The 18,800-nt window shown below is 37.2% G+C and overlaps 1 protein-coding gene across 2 annotated transcripts in view; it reads left to right on the plus strand.

Annotated features, from left to right (window-relative positions):
* The window catches only part of LOC145668440 (thrombospondin type-1 domain-containing protein 7B-like), a 1,268,628-nt gene that overhangs the window by 916,391 nt on the left and 333,437 nt on the right, over positions 1-18,800 (plus strand). For both annotated transcript variants that reach the window (XM_081736305.1, XM_081736304.1), the window contains exons 15-17: positions 1,519-1,752; positions 4,191-4,385; positions 15,729-15,975. In XM_081736305.1, coding sequence (XP_081592431.1) covers positions 1,519-1,752; positions 4,191-4,385; positions 15,729-15,975 — 676 coding nt within the window. The remainder of the gene's footprint in view (positions 1-1,518; positions 1,753-4,190; positions 4,386-15,728; positions 15,976-18,800) is intronic.

The raw sequence follows: 18,800 nt of genomic DNA on the forward strand, positions 1-18,800 counted from the left end.
CCCCTCCTTCTGGAACCACCGCAGGAAATCATCATCGGTCTACAAACACAGATACATTATCTTATGTGAGCAGCTGTGGAAAATAAATGAGGAGTTTGATTGCTCTGTAGTAACAATTTCATGAACTGAACTAGCCTGGGGAAAGGATTCCCTTCCTCCCAGAGGAATGGTGATAACTATACAACAATAAGTGTATAATTTCAGTAAAGTTCATCAAATACTTGTAATATATAATTTAGTAACAATAATATAAATATTAAATAAGTTGACATTAAAAGTAATAAACTAGTAAAAATAACAAGAGGAGTATGTCGAAAATAATGAAAGAAATTCTAAAAAAAAAAGCATATTATGTTGCGCATATACAGTACATGGAAATTTGCGAGTGAATTGCAAGATGATAAGTATAGAAACTACTTAGATGCCCAGTGTTGTAACAGTCTACAGTAAGCAAAGTTTTATCAAAAGCACTTGGTTTTTGGATTTCTTACAATCCTGTGAGATGAAGTAAATTTTTCGGGTTTGTTGAGAGTAACCAAGTAAAGAGTGTGATAAAGTTTGGTTCCATATTTTATATTTTATACATGAATTGGATTACAGTTCATAAACGTTCGTGGTTATTCCAATCATTTTGTACTGACAGGAGATCGTAGAACTAACAAAATGTTTGGAACATTTGCATAATTTGATAGAAGAGCTCCTTAACTATTCACATTGGTATCAAGAGATGTAACAAGGTCTTTAAATATATATATCACTATTTTTCATTGGTAGCCTTCGAAACTGATTAATGACTTCAGCAACAACGCACAAAATGTCGCATGATTTTTTTTTTTAAATTTCTTACCTTGATATCTGTCCTTTACATCAAAATATTCATGAACTGAGACTTCATGGGTATGCTAGATTTATTAATGAGTATTTGAAATTTCAACAGATATCAACAATATTTATTAAGTATTACATAAAATAATATGAAATTGCAAAATTTAAAATACCTATTCACAGAAAAATTACTAATTTTAAATTAATGCATAAATATTTTATTGATTTGCTTAACAAGGACAAGAAGTAACATAATTTGAATACTTCCCTCCTCTTTTAACACAAAATCGTATAAAAACATTGTATCAAACAATCGATTTTGTGTTATATCAAAATTTATATCATGTAAACAAGTAGGTTATTTGAACTTAATCCTAGTGACTTATAACCGTCAGTGGCGTATTTACGATTTTGTTTCGGGAGAGGCTCTGCTAACTTTCGGGGGGGGGGGGACTGCCTGAAAATGTGAAAATTCTGCAAGATATTTCATATACTTTACTATAGCAAGTATGATTTCGGGGGGCTTAAGCCCGGAAGCCCCCTTCCTAAATACGCCACTGATAACCGTGTACATACAAATAATATTACACAAAGCTAAATTTCTCCGTTATTGTAGCATGCATTCAAACTTTTGTTCACTGTACTTTATTTGTAAGAAACACATATATTTTTTTATTCTTTTTACATGCTCAGATGAAAGTAATGAAGTGAAAGACACTGGGGGTGAAGTGACACCGACACAAACTCGTTACCGCGTAGTGATTCAAATACCATCCGCTGGAGGACGCGAATGCCCAGCACTGGAGGAACTACGGCCCTGCCCTCTATCAGCAGCGCGATGTAAACATCACAGCTGGTGGATAGGAGAATGGTCTGAGTGTCAATTACCTGCTAATGTAGAGTGCGGGCAAGGATATCGAACAAGAGGTAAATTATTGAAGTTTTTATTTTTTTTTAAGATAAATTATTTTTTTATGATAAACTGTTAGGTAATAGGTTAAATTAAGAGCACTTTTTAGTGTTTCAGGTACGAGTAAGTTTGTTACGGTACTTTTCCCCCAGCTTTTGCGTTTATCAATTGGCGCTAAGATGCTACGAAATGGCAAATAGAGTAATTACTTCTTTCGACTTTTTTTCTTTACTTTACTGTGTGTTCTCTCTCATCCTTGTAGGTTATTTCTATTGGATGTCTCAGTAATATCGCCTATTTTTTTTATTATTCCACTTAAATGTGGAACATGATCTTTGACAAATATCCCATGACATTTTGCTACAGTATTACTCTTTTTGTCAAAGTTTGCAATTACGCTAGTGCAAGGTTATGGTTCCATCCTGCAACGACGCGTCGAATCATTTTTGTCGATTTGCTAGCATGGACGCGAGGCATCACAGAACACCTATGAGAGGTGTTATAAAGTGTCAGATTGGAGTCGATCATCTGGTAATATAAAAGAAGACACTTTTTCCAATATGCAGTCAAAGACCAGAACCCCTCCAGCTTCAGATATGGCCCAACTAGTATCTGCAAATGATAATCTTCACTAATAATCCTCGAAATCGCGACAGTAGCTGTTTCATCATAAATCATACACGCTATATAGAAACGAAAAAGAACGAAGAATATAAGAGGCAAGAGGCTTTACAACGACGCTGGGTACTCATCCACTGGAATCTGTCAGTTACCCTTGATCTTGATTGAGATTGCATTACATTGGTAGTCAATTTCCATTTAACTTGCGAATTGTTTCCATAAGATCTTCTCATTTGTGATATGTTTTTAGGAAACTAGATATTTGTTAATGTGATAACTGTTAGGTAATAATAGTTATATTTAGTTTGTCATAAACAAAATAGTTTTAACATACAGTTATTAAAACTAAATAATAATTTTATTTAAAAAGTAGTTCACAGAAAACCAAAACAACACGATATGTAATCAAATGCAGTTGAGGTCGTTCTTCTAGTCGCTGCCTTAAGTTAGATTTTAGGGGTCTTGTTATTCTGGCAACACTGTAATTTCTATGAATGGCAACACTGAAACTTCTTCAGGTTCATATTTTCTGTTGCAGAATAACATTATCTATGATTGTGGTAAGTTGCATTTCATTATCTCCTTTCATTTATGAATAAACAAGCAAAAGAAAAATGGTAAATTTTATATTATTTTTAGTAAGGCAGGCTCTTAACACTTGATCTTGAGCGCTGCTTTCACGTGGACCAATCCGCTTCAGAACTTCAATTAGGCGATAATCTTATCAATATATGGCATTATTCGCACACTGAAAGCAAACCTCTCACTAGAGATTTGTCAATATCACATTGCAAGTTTATTGGCTCTTGCCAAATGTCAACTTGGCTACCAGAAGATATAGTAAGTGCTTATTACTACAATGCTTTAATCTATGGGATATGTATTCAGAGTAAAGTATACTTCATGATTTATATCTTTACTTCCGTATATGCTTCTAATGTCAAGTGTAGTTAACAATGAATATCAGTAGGTCCCGTCTCATATAGCCTCGCCGCTGAAAGGAACGTTAAACTCTCTCTCTCTCTTTATATAACTATCTACAGTATAAAGCGTTCCAGGTAGTATAGTGAACTCAGCAGAGGCTTGTTTCGAGAAAAGTGTGTTTTAAACTTTCTTCATAAGGGAAACTCAGCGAAACTTTCGTTTGTTGATTAGTTATTGTCATTTGGAGAAAGTAGAGCGAATTTCATACAATTTTCCTACATGCAAATGTGAGTGTTGCTACATATCATTTTGGGTAACTAAAAAGAATTTGGTCCTATAACGCCTCATATACAAGGTGGCCCAAAAGTAAGTATACAGTCCCGTACTGATCAGCTCATTGCATTTTATATAATTCCTTATTGTTATCCATCAGGTAGACTTAGTTTCTTTATTATTTGTTCTTAAAGCCTCTTTAGATCTACTTATACCTTAAACTCGGAACAGCCGAAGCAGGTAAATCTATAAGCTAGAATGTTATACTTGATCAATGCAGGGGTGTATACCTATTTTTGGGCCACCCTGTATTTAACTGCCATAAATCTGTATACTTTCAACTCCAGATAACTGATTCTTTATGCGCAAATTAAGTATAAAATTACATACACATTTTCAGTACTGGAGGAATTCACAAGATAGATAATTCCAATCCATCGTTTAATAAATAAAGTATTCCTGGTTTTTGTGTTTCTTATGATGTGTCGGTTTGGTGTGTTACCAGAACTTTCAATTCTTTTTATTGATTTTGTGGATAAATATGAGGCTTGTATCAATACTGTAGATTACATAAAAAATATATTCCATTTTATACAAAATAAATCAATAACCAAGTATATTTCATTTTCCCCTTTAGCTGTGGCATGTATGCGAAACCACCATACAAAAGTAGATCCCAGTCTATGTATTCAGGAGAACGGCACTATTCCTCATATGTCGGAACCATGCCACGTGTCATGTGATCTTCCATGTATTGTGTCTGAATGGTCAGCTTGGTCCACATGTCCTCATGCGTGCAGTGGGAGAAGGACGAGAACAAGACAGTTGATTGGTAATGTATGCAATTCTATTATCTTAATTTCTTTCTTAGATCAGCAAATACGTGAGTACTCAACATATGTTTGTTTCTTCTATCACTACTTCAAGGCAAGAATATCAATTTGAACATCGGAATTTTATGAGACGTGGAGGTTTCTAGCAGCAACTGTGGGCACCTTAAACATCTAGCTACGACATAATATCCAAAATTGAGTAGGATATTTGTAAGATATACAGGGTGTTTCAAAACAATACCGACAACGTTTGGGAAGTGATTCCTGATACCAAGATAATACAAAAAGTATAGACCAACTTGGGCGCACAAATGCTTCCTTTCGGAGTTATTGGCTGCCGAAAACATAAAGAAATAAACTTTAAAAGTCCATAGCTCCAAAACTATGAGACCTACTGTAACCGGGTCAAGTCTTCACTAATATGTGCCCTATCCAAGGAACTAAGGAACTAATATGTGCCCTATCCAAAAATCCATGTTTCAGAATCCTAAGGTACTCACGCGGCAATATTTAAACAGGAAGCTTGGCTACGGGCATATAATTTGAAGTACTCATCAACTACCTTTATAAAAATTGTTTCGCGAGTACCACAGGATTCTGATACATGGATATTTCGAGAGTTCACATACTAGTTCCTAAGTAAAGTCTTGACCCGCCTACGGTAAGTCCCATAGTTTTGGAATTATGGATCTTTAAAGTTCCTTTTTTCATGTTTTCGGCAGCCTATAACTCCGAAAGGAAGCATTTGTGCACTCGAGTTAGTCTATACTTTTTGTCTTATCTTGGTGTCAGGAATCACTTCCCAAACGTTGTAGGTGTTGTTTTGAAAAACCCTGTATAAACTAGACAGCGTTTACTCTCTCTCTCTCTCTCTCTTTCTCTCTCTCTCTCTCTCTCTCTCTATATATATATATATATTGAACACTATTCACCAGGTTATGGCATATGTTGATGATGTAAATTTAATAGAGAATGATAGGAGAACAGTAGAAAGAAATGCAGAGATCTTATTAAACACTTGCAGGGACATGGGTTTAGAAGTAAATGCAGAGAAAACTAAATACATGGAAGTGCGTCGGGACCGTAATACAACAAATTATGGATGCGTTAAAATATTAAATAATACTTTTGATAAAGTGGATAGATTCAAATATCTAGGATCAATATTAACAGATGAAAATCATATTCATGAAGAAATTAAATGTCGACTAAAAGCAGGGAATTCGTGTTACTATTCGTTTCAAAATATCTTGTCATCGCGAATTCTGTCGAGGAATGTGAAGCTTAAAATATACAAAACGATAATCATGCCTGTTGTTCTGTATGGTTGCGAAACATGGTCGTTTACTTTGAGGGAAGAACATAGACTGAAAGTATTTGAGAACAAGATCCTGAGACGAATATTCGGACCCTAGAGGAACGGGAATGGGGAATGGCGGAAACTTCATAACGAGGAACTACATAATTTATACGGTTTACCCAACATTGTTAGGGTCATCAAGTCTAGGAGGTTTAGGTGGGCAGGTCATGTAGCTAGAATGGAAGAAAGTAGAAACGTTTTCAAAGTCTTGACTGGAAGACCAATCGGAAAACGACCATTAGGAAGACCCTAGGCGCAGATGGGAGGACAATATTAAGATGGATCTCGCAGAGATTGGAATACAAAGTAGAAACTGGATGCAGTTAGCTAAGGATAGAAGTAAGTGGAGAGCTTTTGTGAACGCAGCATTGAACCTCCGGGTTCCATAGGCCATAGAGTTAGTTAGTTAGTTATAGTGGCGGATCCAAGGGGGGCTATAGGGGCTATAACCCTCCTCTTGACGCTCAGGTATACATTGGATAAAATGGGCTTCAATCCTGCTTTACACTGGATAAAGCAGTAAACCATGGTTTAGCCCCTCCCTTTATCATATCCTGGATCCGCCACTGTATATAAGCACCCCGGATAAAAAATTAGTCACCCACGCTCGAGAGCAAGGCTGCGTCGGCAAACAGGTACAAATGGCGTATTTGTCGAATCACATGGCCAAACGTGCATACCCTGCCTCGACGCGATCAGAGGGCATTACTGTGGAGTGACACAGAACCGATCGAAGCGGTGTGTGTGCGGCAAGATGGAGAAGAGCGCGGACGTGACAGAGTGGCAAAAAGGGGCAATCCTCTTTGGCCGTGCCCATGGCCACACAGTGATGGAAGTTGCCCGATTTGTTGCTGTTTCGCTGCGGACAGTTCAACGTGTCTATAAGCAGTGGTGTAACACACGTGGCCATGAAACATGACGCCAGAACTGTGGTCAGAAAAAGATCCTCACAGATTGGGCCCGAGGAGGGCTTTCCAGGCTTGTGAATCGAAATCGCTTCCAAACCCGCCAGGAATTACTGCAGTCCGTGAATGCAGGCCCAGTCCAACCTGTAAGAGAGAGAACATTGCGACAGGAACTACATGCAATGAACATATGGAGTCGGGTACCTCGCAAAAGGCCACTGCTCACACATGCACATAAAGTTGCTCGTCTGCAGTGGGCCAATAATCATCAAACATGGACAGTAGCAGACTGGCGCCATGTCATATGGTCTGACGAATCACGATTTTGCCTGTATTCGAATGACGCAAGGCGTCGTGTCCACCGACGGTCACATGAAGCATTTCACTTGCAGTGTGTGGAAGGTCAAGTGCAGGCCAGGGGTGGGTCTGTCATGTTCTGGGGGTGCTTTTCGTACTATGGGGTGGGCCCACTAATTGAGGTGTCCAGAACATGAACCAGAACGTTTATTTTAACATCCTGGAAGAGCAGGTGTTGCCCTTCAGTCACTTTCTTCGCGGTGACTTTGCTATAGACACCCCTATTTTTCAAGACGACAACAGCAGGGTTCACAGAGCTGGACCCATATGTGACTGGTTTGAGGAACACTCAGGTACCCTATCACACCTCGAATGGCCCGCAAAATCGCCGGACCTCAACTCAAATAAGCATCTGTGGGTGGGACCAGTTGGAACAGCGAGTGAAACGTCGACATCAACATCCCCGACGTTTGGTGGAAATGCGTGATATTGTCCTCCGTGAGTGGGTTCAACTGGATGCGACAGCCTTGCATACCCTTGTGGACTCCCTTCTCGAACGCATCCAGGCGGTTATCCAGGGCAGGGTCGACGCTACACGGTATTAATGTAAGTACCAAGGGGGGTGATTAATCTTTTTGTCCGGGGAGCTTGTATATATATATATATATATATATATATATAGTCAACTCTGTCCAGTTTGATCTTCTCTGGTTTAACAGAGTGTTGCTCAGCTAATCATATAGACTCCTATTATCACATGCGTTATCTCATACGCGAAATGTTATGTGTTAAATGAAAAAGGTGGCATGGTACAGAGAAGCCCAAATTAGTAGGTTTTACTGTATTTACAACTTCTCTCCTTGTATGCAGAAGGGAAACTGTACTCAAGTTTGTTTTTTCGGTGTAAAATTATTTATAGGAAACTGGGAGAGTACACTGAGTTTTACTTGTTATTATTATTATTCTTATTATTATTATTATTATTATTATTATTATTATTATTATTATTATTATTATTATTATTATTATTATTATTATTATTATTATTATTATTTTCTTGTTAAACCACTTTGGTGGTAACTCCTATTTTGTATGAAAGCTTTATTTCGGTTTCAGAATATTATAAGGTCCTTTGGATAAGCTTCCTAGTTATATTTAGGTAGTGTAGATATTCCTGCCATGTCCACCGAAAAGGCCTTAAAGAATAACTATTTTATTGACGAGTTTATTTTCTATAATCGGATTGTACATATTGCTTTTAAATGTTGAACTCTTTGTTTGCGGTTATAGGCAGTTTTCACAGGATTACTCAGGCCAGTGCCGGTGACGTGAACATGTAATCCCATTCTCTTAGAGGCGAAATAGTGCAGTGAGGAACAGCATATACAGTGTGGGCTGTTTCTCCCATGGTATTCTGTGCATCAGCAACGTGAAATCCCAGTTGTGGCACGTATCATGCGTTAATATACGTACAAGTTCTTCATAACCTTGGTGTTGCATAAAGACGCACGATACAAACTGAAACATTATCCCAATCCAGTTAGTGATAGATTAAGAACTTCATTTAATAATACTATTAAATGTAAACTTGATAATAATAATAATAATATAGTCATAAGAGTGGTCTACGTAAGATAATAATATATTAACATGTGCATAAAAAGAGAACCGGTAGTAGAAAGAGAACTTAATAAAATATCACTATATACTTAGAAATATGTTCAATTTTTCTACTCTTCCGTTCTTAATTTTTATTTATTTATTTATTTATTTATTTATTTATTTATTTATTTTTTGGTTTAGTTTTGACTACGTGATTGGTAGTTGTTTCTCCAAGTCTTCGCCTGGTCTGCAAATCACTTCCACGCTTGCGACATCTCTTGACATGATATATTTAGCATCGATGCTAAAGCCTGTCTCATCTGTGCCCACGGAAAATATGCGAAATGTACTTCGGCCCAACCCCCGCCGCCCTCTGACGTTGGAAACCCTCCCTTTGCTTAGGGAAAAGAAGTGAATGACCTCAGCTGTGTTGCCAATTTGTCATTCAGTCGTTTGGTCTTGACGAATGCGATCGTAGGCTACTTACGAGGAAACCGATTCAAGTGTGACACGAAATTGTGGACGAGTTTATGGCCAAACGAAGTGTTTTCGTGTACAATTACACCCATTAGAGGGAAAAACCCTCGATCTCAACCGTTCCGGAGATATAGAGGAATAAGGAGAAGGCTGGTGCTCCGATATTTTGTGAATTTTTGAATATGTAGCGTTAGTAGTAGTAAAAGAGTCTTTTAAAAATGAATAATTCCTTTATCCGGGAAACTGTAGTAATACGTCGCCTTAGACCTGAGAGTTACAAAACCGAAGGGTCCATAAAATTCTGGGTTAAGAATGTTTTGGACTGCGAAGGCCCGAAGTTCCATTGTTGCCTGAAATAGGCGTTTCAGGTATCTATGTTCAGGTTTCTTGGTACGCTGAATCGAATAAAAGTATTATCAGTCAAATAGGATGAAAAATGTAAAAAAAAAAAAAAAAAAAAAAAAAAATGGTGGCCGTCCAAACTTTTTAAACATTTATAATTTCTACAATTATTAACCGATCGAAACTTTATGTGATATAGGTTCTACAGTATATAAGGCGTACCGGTTTTCGTTTTTTAAGTTGAAGATACTATTTTTGTTTATTGATCCATACATTGCGTTTTAATATATGTCACACAACTACACACTGTCGTACTTACGTTTGCAACAATATGTGTTTATGATTCACATTATTTAATTTGTTTTTCTACAGCACTTTTGTACAGAATATGACATTGTATTTTTGTTCACACAATAACGTCTCTGTTCCTTTGGCAATGTTTATTAATACATTTTTATATCACCCTTTTTCATTTTATACGAATTAACGACATGATATATTAGTAAGTAATAGCATACAAGTTTATTCTTCGTGTCAATGGCGTTTGTTATTCCTTAAGTTCCTTCTTTTTCCGGCTCCGGGTAAAAGCTACGCCACTTACCTCAACATTCAACACCACTTTTATTCCACCCTCCTGCATCTTTCTTAACGTTTCAATGCAGTTTTCAAACATATTCACTCGCAACATAGCCGAGAATTCGGAAAACATCGGAGCACCAACCGTCCCCTTATTCCTCTATATCTCCGGAACGGTTGAGATCGAGGGTTTTTCCCTCTAATGGGTGTAATTGTACACGAAAACACTTCGTTTGGCCATAAACTCGTCCACAATTTCGTGTCACACTTGAATCGGTTTCCCCGTTAAAATGGCTAACAAGACAGAGGACAGCGAAGTCCCTGAAATAATTCATTCTGGCAACGCTTCCGCATCTAACAATTGAAAGATTTCGGCCACAACAACTTGTCCCTTCTCTTTCGAGGGAGGTACGGGAAAAACATGAAATGAAATCTTTGAGTTTTACGTCCCACGGTTATGCCGGTTAGGCTAAAGGAGACGGTGATGATGAGAAATGAATGAAATGGTGGAATGAAGAACGTGGGAAGAAACGGGAGAACCCCAAGAAATCCCACGAGCACGGTGTTTGTCCACCAGAAAGTCCACACGACGCGAGCTGGGATCGAACCAGGGATCCCAAGCACCAGAGGTGAACGCTCTACCACTGAGCCACCGCGCCCCGGGAGGTACGGGAAAACAGACATCGACAGCAGCGCCAGAAGGAGCACAGTTGAAATAGAACGGCTCTAGCGACAACTATTAACCTGATTGTGAAGTATTAGGAATTAGCGTCAAGGACAGATTAAGGTAGATCACTAGGTGTTCTCGGTGATATGCTAAACGCTGCTTGAATAGTGCGGCATTGCCAGATAGTGTCGACTGTTCACTGATGGTAGATAATAAAGGAAGTAATCAGAGAATTCTGCTTAGATATTTACTGGAGAAATTATTTTTCGATTCTTACCGCGACTTTTCTTCTCGAACTGCAACGCTATAATCCAGGAATTTCCTTATTGTGACTACTACAGTAAACGTACAAATTTGGCAACAACCCATTATGACGTTCTGCGCAAGTTTAGTCTCAAAATCTATTTCCTTAAATGTAAATTAATATTTAAATAAAATATGAAGCATAACACGCAAAACGGTCTATTTCGTGATAAGATTTTTACTCTAAAATACTTTACGCACACAAATAAACATTTCATGAAACGGAGAACTTCTTGTAAGATCTACAGCAAGTGCCATCTTGTGTTCTCGTTGTAAAACGAAACAAATATTTTCTTTTATTTGTTACATTTTTCGATATTAAGAGACCCAACCAAATGAATCACTGTCTTGTGCTGTAGCTGAAACAATACTCTATCTTATAGTGCAATATTTATATAGTACAATAGTTCGTAACGTTTCATTGTGCAATAGTTAAGGGAATGAGCTAAAATATGTACTGACTTCCGGGTGGTGATCCACCTTAAAGTACCTTCGATTTACAAATTACATCATACAATAGCATATGTATGCTTATTATAACGGACGCGAAAGGTCACCCATGATCATTATGAAGTTATGATTTTCACTCTATGATACGTATAGCACCATTTTATAAAATTTACTAACTACCTTTTTGGGAGTGTTTGTGTTTTAGCTGCCCTACGGAAAAGTTTCGGAAGCACAGATTAGTACGTAAACTTTGCTAATAAACTAATATTTGAATGTTATTAGATTTTGTAACGCTATATTATACTTTTTTCTGCGTAGGTAAACGCAAATGTTTCGTTTTAACTTTGATATCAGTGACACCTGATACGAGATAAAATTTCAACAATATTATTAGGATTTAACGAAAAGAAAAAAAAAGTACAAAGACGAGACATATGTTATTCGATAGATCCCATTTCTCTGAACAAAATTAAATTCTATGAGTATAAATTCTCATGAGTAAATTTCGAGAAAATCGTAAAAGTAATACACCGAAAATTGAAAAAATTCTCTTACAACACACCAAAAATGTTTCTATTCTACGGTAACAAAGCCACTTGTTAAGACGAAGTGGCCTATGTTTAGCAGAAGGGGCCCAGCTCTTTTCTCTCAAAAATGTTACAATTTTGGTAATTTCTGTTTACATTTGGTTAGTTTAGGGTAAAATTGGTTAGTTTAGGTTGCGTTAGGTTAGTTTAGTTTATGTTATATTAGTGTAGGAGTCCCGCATAATTTTCCAAAAAAATGATAGAATTTCGTTTATTTCTACTAATATTAGGTTAGTTTAGCTTAGTTGAGGTTAGCTTACGTTAGTTTATGTTAGGTTAGGTTAGATTTGGTTACGTTATGTTACGTCTAAGCACTTGCATTCTCATTTCTCCTGTAAATTTTGTGTTTTGTACGTCCTTCTGGACCCCTTGTACTAAATATACCCCGATGAAATTGATCTAATTTATACAGTAATCAAGCTTTTTATTACGCTTGAAAGACGAAAGTAAACATTGTGATTAATAAGCTATAATGTAAAATTACGATTAACCATTAAGGTTTAATGTTTGCTTTACAATAATTTTGCAGAAAAATAAATTAATATTGCACAATTGATATATCATTAGCTGAAGAAAATAATTGTTTGATTTCGAGAAAAATGAATTTTTATGGCCAACGAAAAGTAACAGGTTAGTGTAAATGAAACCTCCGCTTTGACGTCTGGTAGGAGACCCACTTTAATAACACAACCCAAGGGATGGACTAAGATCACGCGTCTAACGTCAGAAGCTCTGTACATGTCCAGGAAATAGGCTGGGATGACCAGACAGCCAGGAGGCATGGCGTTGTTGAACAGGGTCGTATGAAAGTGCGCCAAGAGCTCCTTCGTGGCTAAACAGTTAGCGTACGCGCGTTTAGCTGAGAGACCCGGGCTCGATTCCCTGCGGGAGCTCATGTAGTTTGAATTCCACGTTAATCAGTAAGTCCCGTCTCACATAGCCTCTCTGCTGAAAGAGACGTTAATCTCAAAATCAACTCAACAAATTATACCATAGAGAAAGACAATTGTGATATTTCTTTGTTACAAAATCAAATTGGGACATTTTGCACACCAAGCCGCAAAAAAATACAGTAACAGTACATTTGGCCCAGGAATGGCGAATGAATACACCATTTTCCGCTCGTTTGTCAAATTTCGTTTCGGTGACATATATTGCAAAAAAAAAAAAAAAAAAAAAAACTCCGTGAGCACCGCCCTGCATCGTCGTTGGAAGAGTTCCCTAGGAACACTGTGGAAGCGAACTCTTTTAAAACTATTCGTGATATTGTAGACGAGTTAGGCTTACACCATACCAGTTCTTTAGCGGCAATATGCATTGCCACATGTTGACAACGACAAAACAGAATTGCCGTCTGGAAGTATACAGTTCTCTGAGAGTGTAGGAAATAACCAAGAAAAGATTTTGCATCGGATTGTCATCTTTGATGAGAAATGGATCTGCTACGATAGAAGTAATAAGGACAATGATAGGGTTTCGATCAAAGCCTCTTAGAAGATGTTGCTGATGTGGTGATCTAGGTAAGATTAATTCAGCATGTCTTTCTTTGTCGAGACAAAACCATGACTGCGAATTGTTAAAGCTGAACTCCATGAAATACATCACAAGTTTGCCCATAATCAACCAATAAAAAGGTTCAAAAGGTATGGTTCCTTATGTTTCACGACAATACTTCCACAGGTGTAGCTCAAGGGATGTTACAGACTCTTCATATACGTTGCAATATAAATCTCTTCCTCATGCCCGTATTCCCTTAATGTCTCAACCACCGACTGCCATCTCTCCCGGCATCTCAATCACTTCTTGGAAGGGAATGGCCTTCCTGATGATCGTAGGATGGGATGTGCGGTTGAGAAATTCGCATCGCGGCCTCCACATTTCCTTCGCACTTTCAAATCCGGTCGTTGGCTGAGCGATGACAAGGTTGAGTGTTGTAGATGGCGATTATTTTGAATAGCCATGTATTGTAGTTTAATCTTATTTATTTAAAAATAACACACTTGGTACGGACATTTCATTCGCACCAAGCTACTAAGTGTATCGTTGCCAATCTGAGGTAGTCGATAGATTTTATTCTGCTGGAATATTTTGTTTATTTTATTTATTTATGGACTGTATATGATAATATACATTGTTAAGTAACATATTATGCATATTTCTCTTTATATGATGTCATTGCCGGGAACCAATACCTGGACGATATGATGCGCACCGTTTTCTAAAGTAGAGACATAATCCCGCGGCAGTGGCGAAACTGGTAAGGATCAACAAAAGATCCACTAAAAATCAGAATATTGCGGCCTAACAGCATCACAGTGTCACTGTCAAGTTTCACAACTGGGCTAAATCACTGCGGATTAGATGCTTCTTTGGCCGTCCAGCACAAATAAACACGACCCGTGGTTTGAAATAAGGTGAACTCTGACTCGTCCGAGCATATCACATGTTTCCATTAATCAGTGATTCATGTTGCATGTTTGAAGACCGTTGCCGTCGTGTCAAAGCATGATGGTCCCGTATCAGCAGTTTCGCCCTGCAATCCAACACCGTAAGCCCATGTCATCTGTCATGCAGCTCGCAGTTGACTGTGATTTCCAATCTAGGCTTTGAGAGGTGTTGCTGTAGTTTTTCCGTCGCTTGCATTGCAGTCACACGATGGTTCTGATTGAGAATTCACTTCAAGAGTCAGACATACTAAAAATAACAAAATTTACCATTTTTCTTTTGCTTGTTTATTCATAAGTGAAAGGAGATAATGAAATGCAACGTGTCACAATCATAGATAATGTTATTCTACAACAGAAAATATGAACCTAAAGAATTTTCAATGTTGCCATCCATAGAAATTACAATGTTGGCAGAATAACATTTCCCCAAAAATCTAAATGAAGGCAGCGACTAGAGGAACGAACTCAACTGTATATTATCATATTGTTTTGGTATCTTGTGAATACTTTTTAAATAACAGCTATTAAAATTAAATAATGATGTTATTTAAAAAATAGTTCCCAGGATATGAAAACAACATAATACGTGATCAAACGCAGGTGAGTTCGTTTCTCTAGTGCTGCCTTAACTCAGACTTTGGAGGAATTGTTATTCTGGTAACACTGCAATTTCTATGGATAGCAACACTGACAATTTTTCAGGTTCACATTTTCTGTTGTAGAATAACATTATCTATGATTATGGTAAGTTGCATTTCATTATCTCCTTTCACTTACGAAAACCAAGCAAAAGAAAAACGGTAAGTTTTGTATTATTTTTAGTAAGTCAGGCTCTTAATTCTCTAGAAGACTTGTCAGTTTTCTTCCGACTGTTCTGCCACTGTTCGTCTTCGCTGATATGGTTTTCCAATGAGTTTTGTAAACCGTCAATACTTTGGACATTGTCCCTCGAGACACAGTTGCTATTTTTTTTACACTCTTACACCACATAACGGAAAGCCAACAATTTGCTCTTTTTGAAAATCAGAGAGGTCGTCCATTTTACACTATCATCATCTTCTGGGTTCACTACACATACTGTTATAATTTATTAATTTATAATTATTAGTTTATTGTAATTAATAAAACCTATTGGAATTACTTATTTTGCAAATGGAGAACTATGTAAAATTACTGTAAGCTAGAAGTTACAAGAAACAACTCCGTCTGTTATATGTGGGAAACATATAAAGAATGTAAAATACAAAAATAATTGATTACTATTGAAATTGTGAACGTGCAATTGTTAATGTCGTAGTTTGAGACTCACTTTTTCTGTCTATTTCTCAGGACTATCAATTTCTCGAAGAGAATGTAACAACCCGTCTGAGTTCCCTCTCGTTGAAAGCAAATCTTGTCCGTGTGGAATGTATGTTGCCAAGGCTGAGGGCGAATGGTCGGACTGTATTCTGGATCCAAATGAAGCGACGCCTGATTTCACAGCCAATGGGAGACCTACATCAACTACATGTGGAGTCGGACGTCGATACAGAAGGAAAGGCTGCTACGACAAAGAAGGGAATATGGTGGAGCCCAGGTAAAATAAAAAAATATTCATTTTATTTGATCTCAACAGGGACGTAAGTAGGTGGGTCTTGGGGATTCGGACATCCCCCGAAAGCCGAACCTAATTGTAAATTTAGCCTAATTTTAAGGGTGATTTCACAAATTTTAATTTAGTTTGTCCTCATTAAATTTGGACTCCCTCTCGCAAAAGCTTTGGACACTTCCGAAATACATTTCTGTATATGTCCAGGCTATTCAGAATATATAGTATTTCAGTTAATGCTTAGTTCAAACCGTAAAAGGAAAGTCAGTGCTCTACAGTGGTGTTTGACAACTTTTTAAAGTTTGGGACCCAGATTGAAACATGTAAAACCTCGAGGGATCCAGAAATATATTGAAATTTCTTTGTTATACTAGAAAGTAATTTCCACTTATTAACCATATGATAAAACCTAACATCTAGATCAGGGCGCAAAATTTCAGTCAGACGCAACTCGCTAGTCCAGAATTGATGGTCACCAGTATCTCTCACGTCAAATTATGAGACCTCCCCCGACACACACACACGGCCATTGGTTTGACAAAGGAAGAGATTACATCAGGGCATAAAATTTCAAAACCAAACAATTAGATTCATACACATGTTAAAAAATATCTTACCTTAAGACCTCACGTTTGTGTAATACTCTCTCTCTGCACTGAAGTACCAATTGTAAATTGCAGTTTTCGGATCAAAGTTCTTAAGTGAAGGGTCATTGATGGAAATTGTCAGTAAATCATCCAGTGTGTCGGTCTTCAGTGCCTTCCTGTGGGCAGTCTTAACTCTGTTGAGACTGCTAAAGCCTCTCTCACATGAAGCAGTTCTCAGAAGTAAAACTGCACAAAATGTGACAATTAGAAACAAATTTAGGAATCTCGTAATGAAGTTTTCACTATAATTTTTTTTTCAGTGTTTGATTCAACGTCATTGAAGAAAACAAAAGATTATATGCTGCTCATTCTGCTAAGACAAGTTCCACTTTTTCACTGTATAAATCTGGTTGCAAATACTTAAAATGCAGTTTTTTTTAATTATTTTAATTTAAAACAGAAACTGTTCAGCTCTGTGTGTTTAGACACAAACCATTCCTACTGAACACTGGTCACAAGCTCTAAATTTCTAGTCGCCAATGGCGATCTGGCGACCAGAAATTTTGCGCCCTGATCTAGATACGCACGAAAAGAAGAGGACTTCTCCCATTTTTACTTAAGTCGGATACCATGTGCTCAATAGCAGTTAAAACGTAAACTTGAAAATATGTCAAAATGTTTTTCTGACTCTTAAATTGAGTTTCACTCGTAATCGAAACATGTTCTTGTCTTAGATGAACATACCATGGAGATTGAGATAAGCTACTTCAAGTCTTTTCCAAAATTCTATAACATTCATTCCTTAATCACACCCGAAACTACCCTGAGTTAACTGTAATAAGAGTTTAGTCTAATGCAGCTACCTTACTATGCAGCAAACATTGTCTTAGGATCAATCAACTAGTGGGTCCTGACCCATATCGCTGCTCTACGTACACCATTAAGAGCACAATTTTCTTGTTGTGATACCGAGCAACGAATCACTCTGTTGAAGAATTTTTAGGTTGTGAGTGTTTAGATAATTCTGAATCTTCTCCCTCACTTTTTTGTGCTATCGAAAGTGAATTCCCTTCGGTTTCCCTAAAATTCCCAAACGGATACAATTGCATGTGTAAAGATCAGAGCTGTAGACTTGATGCGCCAGGACAACCCGGTGGACATTATGAAGTGTAGCTTGTGTAGGATGGTTCTGATGTAGACTTATCATAAAGAAGAATAACATTCCTCTTTAGTTGATCATCAGAAGCGTCATTTAAGGGCAAAATTCCCCCCTGAGTTATATATTATTGTTGACGTTTCCTTAAATGAAGCTCCTGATGATCAACTAAAGAGGAAAGTTATTCTTTTTTATCCTGGACTTGTCACCTGATCGACACTCACCTAGTCAATAGCCACTATAGACTGACGATACTATCAATATTCTTACGTAATTTCAATACAAATTTCTCGAAGAACAGCGTCTTTTCAGAAGTTGTGAGGGGGGGGGGAGAAGAGGCTTCACTGACATCAAGCTTCACGTTTTTATTAGTATTTTACTATAGTATTGATTAATATATATAATCAACTGACAGTTCTATTCCGTTCTTCAATACAACGCATTTTTGTATGCGTTATTTGCAAAATGCATATATTTGAACTGTAGTTATTTCTTGTAAGAGAATACATTGTCTACGTCAATCGGTATAAGATTCTTGAATACACATTCTTGTTATTGTGTGCGGGAAAGGGTGGAATGAAAAGGGGGAAAAGCAGAAACTATTTTCAGTCGCTGCCTTTCACGTTTATGGCCCTCGGGTTTAGAATAATTGAATACCACAGGTCTGTATTGAGATAAGTAGACCGCCAGTGATTTCTGACATGAAAAGCAGTCCTCAAACTTGAAAAAAAAAGTTGTTCACATTTCTTTATGCGTTCAACCTGAACTGCTGTCTTGCTACATCTGAGGACTGATCAACTTTCCTTCTCCCTTTATAATAATCATAAAATAAGGACCATTCGTCAAGTTCCACAGCAGTACACGATCACATAGCGAGTGTAGCAGTCTAGGATTGCTCTGCTAAGAAATTATTTTCAAAACACAATAAATAAATAAATAAATAAATAAATAAAAGGACGGGATTCTAGTCTACAGTTATTTATGTAATCAAATCTAATGGGAATTTGGGTAACAAAGCTATTTATTTCAACTGAATGTATATGTAACAATAACAGAGGAAAGTTGATTTC

The sequence above is a fragment of the Thermobia domestica genome, chromosome 13 (genome assembly GCF_964235325.1).
Source record: "Thermobia domestica chromosome 13, izTheDome1.hap1.1, whole genome shotgun sequence".
In the NCBI taxonomy this organism is placed as follows: Eukaryota; Metazoa; Arthropoda; class Insecta; order Zygentoma; family Lepismatidae; genus Thermobia; species Thermobia domestica.